The sequence below is a fragment of the Lutra lutra genome, chromosome 2 (genome assembly GCF_902655055.1).
Source record: "Lutra lutra chromosome 2, mLutLut1.2, whole genome shotgun sequence".
In the NCBI taxonomy this organism is placed as follows: Eukaryota; Metazoa; Chordata; class Mammalia; order Carnivora; family Mustelidae; genus Lutra; species Lutra lutra.
In genome coordinates, this window is record NC_062279.1 from 183,357,623 (window position 1) to 183,367,550 (window position 9,928).

Sequence of the window (9,928 nt, forward strand, 5' to 3'; positions counted from 1 at the left end):
GGTTAAGAACACTGTGAAGCTTGAGGCTCTGACATCAAGCTGCTTGGGTTCAAATCCCAGCTCTCCCACCAATTAGCTCTATAACCTGGGGCATGCTACTTAATTTTTCTGTTCCTTAGTTCCCTCTCTGTCAGATGGGGGAAATAATAATACCTATTTCCTGGGTCTGGAGAAGGTTAGTTGAACTCATTAGAGAAAGTACTTAGGACACTGCTTGGCATGGGGACTCCTGGGTGCCTCAGTTGGTTAAGCGGCTGCCTTCAGCTCTGATCAAGACCTTGGGGTCCTGGGATTGGGTCCCACATTGGACTCCATGTTCATTGGGGAGTCTGCTTCTCTCTCTCTCTTTACTCCTCCTCCCTGCTTGTGCACTTTTTCTTTCTGTCTCATATAAATAAGTAAAATCTTAAAAAAGAAAACAAAAAAGGACACTGTGTGGCATGTAGTGAGCACTCAGTGAATGTTAGCTCTTGGTCTTTGTTTAGATAGACGGTGGTGGCCCAATGTCCCTATGAGCTACTGATGACAGAGACTACATACCTTTCTTTTGCTTATCCAAATCACAATAATGGTGTTTCCAATGGCCTTCTAGCTTGCCATATTTTCCTGCCATTGCCCTGTTGCTGGTTTCTTTCAGATCATGGCTCCTAACACGTGTCTACTCATGGAAGAGCTGCTATTAGAACATTACACTGCAATTGACCTTTTTGATTTCCTTACAGAACATATTATTTTCATCCCTCTTCCCGTATTCCTTTCTCCTTTGCAGAACACATAGAACTACTCAAAAATGTTCATGCATTTTAGTTTATGGAATCTGCACATTTCACAGACCTCTGGGGGTCTCCTGCTTCCGTGCCTTTAATCAGAAGGAAGGTGTTGCTTTGTGGAGCAGTCTGTAACCTGTACCTCTGGAAGGCTGTGGAGCTAAAACTGGTTTTCCTAATAATGACTACTTGGTTCTACTTGGAGGATGTCACAGAACAAATTTAACCCTTAAAAAAACAAAAACAAAAACAAAAAAAACCCTGGCAGCCTTTCACATATTTGAAGCAATTCCTCATATCTTCCTACTTCTGGCCTCATGGCTTTGGGTTTTTCCATATAAAGGGGATTTGAGACTTCCTGATAGAGCAGTTTCTTTGGCCTGTGCTCCACGCTCTTTTGAGTATTCCTATTTGTGTCTATACTGAATGTAGTCCCCTGCTTTGAATGGAGCAGTTTAGAGAAACTAATATCCTTTCCATTCTTATTCTCTGTTAATCCAGCTAATTTGTACTAGTGTTTTCTGCTTTTTTTTTTCAGTTATATAACACTGTTGTTGAACATTTTGAGTTCAACTGAAACCTGCTGTTTACTTGTACCATGATTAAGTCTTTTATCACCTCTATTCTGTGCAATTATATGCTTTTTGGACTCAATTACAGAACCTCATATGTATCCACACTACACTGTGTCTTATTACATTCAGCTTATTGTTCCTGTCTGTTGAGCTATTTTTTAAAAGATTTTATTTATTTATTTGACAGAGAGAGAGGTTGCAAGTAGGCAGAGAGGCAGGCAGAAAGAGAGAATGGGGGGGAAGCAGGCTCCCTGCTGAGCAGAGAGCCCGATGTGGGGCTTGATCCCAGGACCCTGAGATCATGACCTGAGCTGAAGGCAGAGGCTTAGCTCCCTGAGCTACCCAAGCACCCCTGTTGAGCTTTTTCTTGATACTGTCATTTGTTTCTCTTTTCCTACCCATCCCTAGCCTTTGAGTGATTTACCTACAGTTCATGAAGGTCATTGGTGAACATGTTACTTATCAAAGGATTGAGAGAGAGCCGAATTCAAGGTTTTATTGACTCATTAGTTATTTCACTTTGGGGTATGATCATTGAACCAGTTTCTAACCCACCTACTTAAGTCTATCATCCACCTACATTTCTCTTATTTTGTCCACAAAGAGAGCATGAGAAATCTTTCAGGATACCTATAGGATTTCAGATGTCTCTGTCTCCTGTGTTTCCCTGAATGGTAACTTGTAATTCTGAGAAAGGAAGGAATGCTTTTAGCCTGACCTAGCTTGTTCTATGCGAGTCCATGTTGAGTCCTATCCCTCGTTGCTATTCTAAGAGCCCACAACCATCTCTTTGGTAACAGAATCAGGATCCATATTCATCTAGACTGAGCATAATAAAAAATGAAAACTTACACTGATGACCTCCAGTTATACTGCATCATAACTTAACCTTTATTTTGTTCTTTTGTGTGTTTAAAATAGGTACCGTCGCAGCTATGACTCTGATTTCACTGCTCCCTTGGTCCTCTATCACGTGTGGCCTGCTCTCATGGAGAATGACTGTGTCATTATGAAGGGAGAAGCTGTAACCAAGAGAGGGGCTTTTGTACGGTGGCCTTGCATAGTGACAATTCATCCCAAGTGTTTGATTCACAAGTTCGAGAACATTTATAAACCCAGAGATTCTATAGAGGAAGTCTAAAGTTGCTTGATAAGGTTTCATACAAAGGAGAGGAAACATACTGGTTGGGAAAGAAGAGATTCCTTTCTTTGATTATTCCATGATTCTTCATAATTTCCTGGCAGTGACTTCTTTGTCTGTTGCTCTGTTTATAAGAGGAAACTAGTCATATTTGCCTCCTCCATCTTAGAAATATGTTATTATAAAGGCAAAACTCTTTGAGCTTGTCTTATTGGAGGCCCTCTATGATTCTAAGCTTTGGGAAGTGATCAATTAACTTTCAGGAAGCAGTTGGCCAAATTTTTACTGACAATTATCCATGTTGGGAAATGATGAATGTGCTGTTTTTCTCTCCTTGGTATGGTGTAGGGAGGGGGGGAGGGATGAAAAAAAGAAGGCGGAGGAGGTGGGGAGAGAGTAGCACATCAGTTTTGGAGGGTTACTTCCTGTGTGCAATGGTTGTAAAATGTTTTGAACGTGGTAAATAATTGAGCAGCCCTCAAAATGGAGTTGTAGCTACGAAAGTGTATTAATGTGTGTTGTGGTGGGGGCTGGGTGGCTACGGGGGCTTGGGTATTCCATGTAGTTCACACAATGGAGTTTTTATCCTACCCTTCCTAGAAAGAATTGAGTGAATTCTAAAGGGAAGCTCTTCAGTCCAGCGTAAAGCCACCATCTGGGTTGGCTCAGATCCCGTTCTCTTTGAGTGAGAGAATAGAGAAGTGCTTCAATGGCATTTTTTTCCTAACATAAGGGAGAATAGGAGTAGAGTATTTTAAAAGAACTTAAGGGTTTTTGCCGCTTAAACATTCCACTATAGTGAATAGTATCTCAATAAATTATTTTGTACTATGAAAGTTGAACCTACAGAAATTGGGTTGGGTTGATCTGACAGCCACCATGGTCTATGATGAATGAACTCTTAAAACATGCTGCTTGCTCCTGCAACTATAACTTTCTGTTAAGAAATTCTAATTGTGGACTCTCTGTAGTGCAATTTGGAAGGGAGGGAGAGGAAATAGTGATTTGTATATCCTACATCAAATAGGCATTTTAATTTCCTTCTTCCTCTGCTCAAACATATCACCAACGTTTTCCCCAGCTTAAACTCCTAAAACAAAATGTGAAAACCCTAAAAGGAAGTACTTGGAATAAAAGAAATAGTTGAACAAAGGGAAATTTGTAAGAAGGATTTTGCTAGTAAGATCTCTTTATAGTCAATATAGTTTTCTTATTCATTACTTTCGTTAGTAGATGGGCAGCCATGTTGATTCCCTCCCTCCCTCCCTCATTCATTAATTCATTTCATCCAACAGTATTCATTTATTCAATAGTCACTTATGACTATTATGATTCAGCAATGAACAAAAGAGGCCCAAATCCCTGCCCACATGGGGCTTATATTCTCTGACACTTACAAGCTTGAATGTAATTTCTAACGATTTACTCATCAAAATGAAATTCTAGCACCAAGACTTTGAGTATCCCAAAGTTCACTGTAATGGGGTTTTATCTGAGAAACACCCTGAAGTTATTGTCAAATATTGGGTAGCTGTAGGAACTGTAGTGAAGTGTGTGTCTCATGCTGGCTGATGCCCAGTAATGGGCAAGTGTAATCGTATCAGGAAAACCTCCTACTGCATGGGATTGCATATTGTTTTAAGCCATGCGAGCTTTCACAAATTACTTTCTCTCTCTCTCTCTTTTTAGTGGAATTCGGTGCGATCTGTAAGTCGATGTCGAAGCAGGAGTTTAAGCCCCGTCTGCCCCCGTAGCCGTATTGGTTTAAGCACGGTATATATCTAATAATTTTTATGCAAAGCATCTTATGGTTGACATTCTTTTTTTTTTTTAAAGATTTTATTCATTTATCGGACAGACAGAGATCACAAGTAGGCAGAGAAGCAGGCAGAGAGAGAGAGAGGAGGAAGCAGGCTCCCCTCAGAGCAGAGAGCCTGATGCGGGGCTTGATCCCAGGACCATGGAATCATGACCTGAGCTGAAGGCAGAGGCTTTAACCCACTGAGCCACCCAGGTGCCCCTGTGGTTGACATTCTTATCTCCAACAGCCACCTCTACAAGAGGGGATTATAAATCTATAGGTAGAAAGAGAACCTGTTGCAATAACCCCACACTGATTTTTATGCTACCTCGCTCTAAGAAATTTATCATTCTAGAAAGAAGGAAGTAGAGGTCATGTTTTCCTTAATTACTTCAAAGAATAATAGACTTTGCATATTTCGTAGTTTTATTTTTGTTTTGGAATGAAAATGGGAAAGAGATACAGTCTTCTGAACAGAGGACGGAGTGACCCAAACATAGGTCCTTGGTTTCTCTTCAACTTATTGCACGAGTTTCGAGAAATTGCTCAAATGGTCTAGATTCCAGTACTGTATAAAGGGCATTGTAGGTATTAATTTTCCTCCACACTTCAAAGTAGGAAGAATAACATTGGTCTCCTTGTGTATTAGTTCTTGGGAGGATTACTAATACCTCTGTCAAAAAAAAAATAACATCAAAAACATTTTTGAAAACCAAAAACATTATTATGCTTCACCACTGTCGATTTATTCGACAAATAATATTTAGTCAATGCCTTTTGAGTACAGGACTGGATCAAGACATCTGGACACCAAATCGGCTAGTAATTTGCTGTTCCTTCGAATAAAAATTCTTTAAATATTTGTTCAGTCTTATTTTAGGGAGAGTGGTGGAGAACTGCAGTTGGCAGGGCTCCAGTTATCTGGAATTATCTCTAGTCATGCAACTCATGCCATAAACTTCTAAAACTTCCTCTGCAAAACAAAATAAAAAACCAACCCCCCCACCCTCCGTTAATAAGGTCTACTTCTCTCAGTTTAGTGAGCATCTATTACTTCAACATGCTTTTTAACAAATATCATTTCCTTTTCTGATGGATGCTAGATTTGCAGGGAGGGGACACAAACATGATGAAAACATGGTCTCTTCCCTGAATGGGTTTCAATGTAGGAAGATCAACATGATTTCAACAAAGTCACTAAGTGTGGTATATGCCACCATCCATGCTAGAGGCATGAAGGACTATAGCCATAGAGGGGGTAGGGACTCTTTCTGGACTTGGTAGTGAGGAAGGGGTTCATGGGCAAGTTGGTACTTGATTTGGTTTTTTAGAATGGATGGAATTTCAATGAGCTGGGAAATTAAGGAGGAATATCCAGAAAAAGGAAATCGCCTGAGAATGGAAAAGGCATGTATCTGACACAGATCTTTCCTCACAGAGATTTTAATATAACTGACATCCATATTGAATAAGTATTTATGGTGGGTAAAAGCAAAAGGATAGTGCACTTAATGGACTGAAAAATAAAAAAGAAATCTTGAGAATTTTATCCTGCAAGAACCTCAATATCCTTATTCTAAGATGACATGGCTTACCAAAGAGCAGTATTAGACACCTCAAGCATTCACAGACAGGGCAAATTTTTCCTCTGGACTCTCACTGGAAGGCTTATTTATTGGTCCCTCCAATAAAACCCTCATGCATGTTTCACACCCCTTCTCTTTCCTGCTTTGTGCCCAAGGAGAATCAAATAATTTAAACTTTAGATGAAAATAAAATACATTCTTTTTTTTTTTTTTCAGTAGGTTCCACACCCAATGTGGAGCTTGAACTCATGAACCTGAGATCAAGGGTTGCATGCTCTACTGAGTGAGCCAGCCAGGTGCCCCTAAAATATATTATTAACGGTGAAGCCACTTCCCACTTTCTGGCCCTTTCCACCGTTCTTTCCTTACAGCGATTGGGTACACCTGCAAAATAAAATACAAATATTTTTAGTTAGTCTGGTTTTTGGCTTATGAGGTCTTGATGCATCCAGAACAGCTTTCATTTTTGTTAGTGTCTATTTAAAGTTTTTGAAAGCTCAGAGCAAGAATGTTGCTTGTAGTCAGTTATTTCTGAATCATAACAGGTGTCTAGGTATAGGCAGTGGATTTTGCTTAGTGAAAGCAAAGGTGAGATTTTTTAAATAAATTTTTTAATTTTTAAAATAATTTAAATTAAATTAAATTATAAATTTAATTAAGGAATTTATTTAATCAATAAATTAATAAATAATTTTATTATATATAAATATATAATAAATAATAAAATGATCATTATTAATAAATTAAATAAATTTAATCTAAATTTAAATTTTAATTTAAAATTAAATTAAAAAATTTAAAAACTTTTTTGGGTGCCTGGGTGGCTCAGTGGGTTAAAGCTTCTGCCTTCGGCTCAGGTCATGATCCCAGGGTCCTGGGATCGAGCCCCGCATTGGGCTCTCTGCTCAGTGGAGAGCCTGCTTCCCCCACCCGCCCTCTCTGCCTGTCTCTCTGCCTACTTGTGATCTCTATCTGTCAAATAAATAAAATCTTTAAAAAATTTTTTTTTTAATTTTTAAAATAAAAATATTTTAGAAAGTTTTTAAATAAAAAAATTGCTTTGAAAGCAAAGGTGAGATTTTCTGGAAAATGATTCTTTCCAGGGTTTTGGACACAGGACATGATTCATATAGAGATCTGATAGAGAGCGTTTGATCATTTTAGCTTTACTTGGGTAATCGTACTACTTTTAATAACTCTTTTCTGGAAAGTGTTGAATTCGACATGGCCACAGAGCACCCAATCTCAATGTCTTCAGCAGCTATTAAAACAAACAAGCAAACAAACCAGCTTAGGCCACTGAGCCCAGATTTTATTGAATGACATGATTGAAACCACATTGAGGGCCCATTTACTTCAGGACGTATAAGAGGACTCGCATTGCTCAACCTCAGAGTTGACCATCATAGTTCTAAAGTGCCTCAGAACAACTATTTAGCTGGTTTTAGGAATAAAACGTCAAAGGGATTCATTCTTTGAGCTCCATCTCCTGTGTCATTCATGTGACTCCTCTGTATTTTCCAGATATCTCGAAGCCGGAGCCCTTCTCCAATAAGATGCGGATTGCCGAGTAAGTGGGAAGGTTTAGATGGCTTTTTGATACCCTTCTTAACCCTCAGCCCCATGCAGCAAAATGAATGTTTCGCCTCCCAGGGAACATCTCTGACCTCCACCTCACACCTTCATTTCCGGGCCCTTCCGTTGATGGTGCCCTAGCGGGTCCCTTGGGTGACACGGGAGGAGCCTCTGAGTGAGAGGTTTTATCGATGTAGACCCAGATCCATCCCCCCACTTTCATTTAGGTCCTTCCAAAAGAGAGTCTAAGAAAGTGACCGTATTCAAGAACTCTTTGTTTTTTTTCCCTAGGGTTTTAAAGCCAACAGACGTGTCCCTTTGCTACAGTACATCTGCACCAGCAACTTCCCCAGTGCCTGTCTCCTGTGCCTGCCTCAGAACTCACTTAAGATAATGTGAAAATGCAATTCTGTGTATCCCTCCACACGGAGAGTTAAATGTTTTGGCTTAGCATGTTTGTAACTTCAGATATATTGCATTTTATTTTATTTTAGAGATACAAATTCCATTACTTTGATAAAAACGATTGCATAGGTGTTTAGGATCATATTCATTTGAAGCAAAGTCCCTCAGGGTTTTCATCCTCAAATACTAGGCTCTTCTATGGCAACTGTAGAAACTTAAGCGGAGGATATTTGCCAAGTGGAGTTCAAAAGACAGATTCAGTTTAGTTTACAGATGAATCATAAATGTTATAATTGCTGGTATTAGCTTAAGGCTTAGAAACAATATTGAGTGTTTTAATTTTCTTTTGTTTGGAAGACGGCCCTAATCCCAGGCTGGGGAATTTGTCCTAGTAGTGGTGACTTCGGGCTACACGTAGATGGCATTGATTTCAGAGAATCAAGTTCACTGGCTGGCTTCTCTTTTCCTGATTTGAGACTGCCCTGTTTGGTTTAGTTGGGTACCAATGCCAAAGCTCCTTACCTGAGGAAATGTTCTTGCTTCATAAATGGGGAGAAGTGATTTGGCTGGAAGCCAGCTTTGAGAGAAATGTTAATTACTTCGTGTTTAACTGGTGGGAATGTTTCATACAGTTTTAATGTACATGTTACATATAGAAACGACATGGACATGTGCTGTATCTGTTCCACCTAGTTGTTTGCAAATTCAGACCTCCTAAGAAGTGCATCTGACTAAAAATATCTAAGCTTGGGCCTTAAAACTAGGGGTACCATTTATTGATTTTTAAATTGAGCCTCTATACCTTGATTTCTTTACTGTGAAGGACTGTTGAAAAAGTTCAAGTTTAATGTAATAACGGAACATAGTTTTCCCAAGATAAGTGATGTTTTGCCTGCTCCCACCCCCCCGCCCCCCACACTTTAATGTGGTCTTAGACATAAGACATAAATGACTGCTTTCTCTGTGTGCCTTTTGGAGAGAAACTCTGAATTGACCACAGCTTGGTCTGCATAAACTCAGTGCCTAAACTAGCACCTAATGCTTTTTAGGTGGAAAACAAAACAAAACAAGACAAACCCAAAGCAAGAACTTCTCTGAACCATCTTGTCCCTTGTGCTGGTAGCTAGAGATGAGGAGAGACCTCCTCCAGCCCTGTCCCTTAGGTCTAATGGTCATCAACTTCATTCTCAAATGTGAGGTTCATTTTTCTCCCTCTGTGTGTTTTTATGTAGTCATCGCATTGAGGCGAGGCAGCCTGCTGAAAGGAGGACTTGGTGTTTAGGTAGTTCCAGTTCTGGCTTGGTCATCAGTTGGCTGTTTGGCCTTGAACAAGTTACTCCACCTCTCTGAGTCTCAGTTTTATTTTAGAGTGTGTAGGTTGGATGAGATTAGTTGTTCTCTCAATGCTTGCAGATTCAGTGTTCCTTTATAACAAATGTTCTGGTCATTCTAAAATAAAATTCAATGTCCATATGACCCAAATGCATATATACTTTTAAACAATGAGTATAGTATCCTAACTTTAGTACAAAGCAGAAAAAAGGAAAAGCAGTTTTTAATAACATGGGCTTCAGTCAGAAGGCTTCGGTCTTGCCATCCTAGATGATAAGATGAAATCATAGATGCTTACCCCTGTGTGTAGTCATGAGCTACAAATGCAGATCAATGAGCATTGTGTTGGCAATATCACGAACAGCATTGGTTATGATATTCTGAAATGGAGCACAACTCCTGATAAAGTTTTGAACAAAATCTTAGTCATGACTTGATTTACATAGTAAGCACATTTCTGGAAAAGTCAGTGTATATTAAAACCATGCAACTATTACTTTGTGTTTTTTTTTTTTTTTTAAATCTCGCTAAGCAATGAGAATTCATTTTTAGGAGTTGAACTGGGGAACACATGCCCTGACTTAGAAAATGTTGACACATAGCTCAGTTTATTTTCTCTATATCTTGTCTGGCCACTTGTCATTTCTCAGGTCTCTCATTTGAACTGTAACCACACAGGGAACAGTGGTGAAGAGTCTAGAATAATTTTTGGAAAGGATTCACAAAAGCAAAGGAGGTTGACCTGT

The 9,928-nt window shown here is 39.3% G+C and overlaps 1 protein-coding gene across 3 annotated transcripts in view; it reads left to right on the forward strand.

The window, feature by feature from the left end:
* Nucleotides 1-9,694, forward strand: part of SPATA18 (spermatogenesis associated 18) — a 38,873-nt gene extending 29,179 nt beyond the window's left edge. For 2 of the 3 annotated variants that reach the window (XM_047719269.1, XM_047719268.1), the window contains 4 exons: nucleotides 2,264-2,387; nucleotides 4,173-4,256; nucleotides 7,395-7,440; nucleotides 7,737-9,694. In XM_047719269.1, the coding sequence (XP_047575225.1) occupies nucleotides 2,264-2,387; nucleotides 4,173-4,256; nucleotides 7,395-7,440; nucleotides 7,737-7,744 (262 nt within the window). In that variant the 3' untranslated portion in view covers nucleotides 7,745-9,694. Of the gene's footprint in view, nucleotides 1-2,263; nucleotides 2,438-4,172; nucleotides 4,257-7,394; nucleotides 7,441-7,736 lie in introns of all 3 variants that reach the window. The other variant, XR_007125322.1, reaches the window with a different exon arrangement.
* Nucleotides 9,695-9,928: the final 234 nt, after the last annotated feature.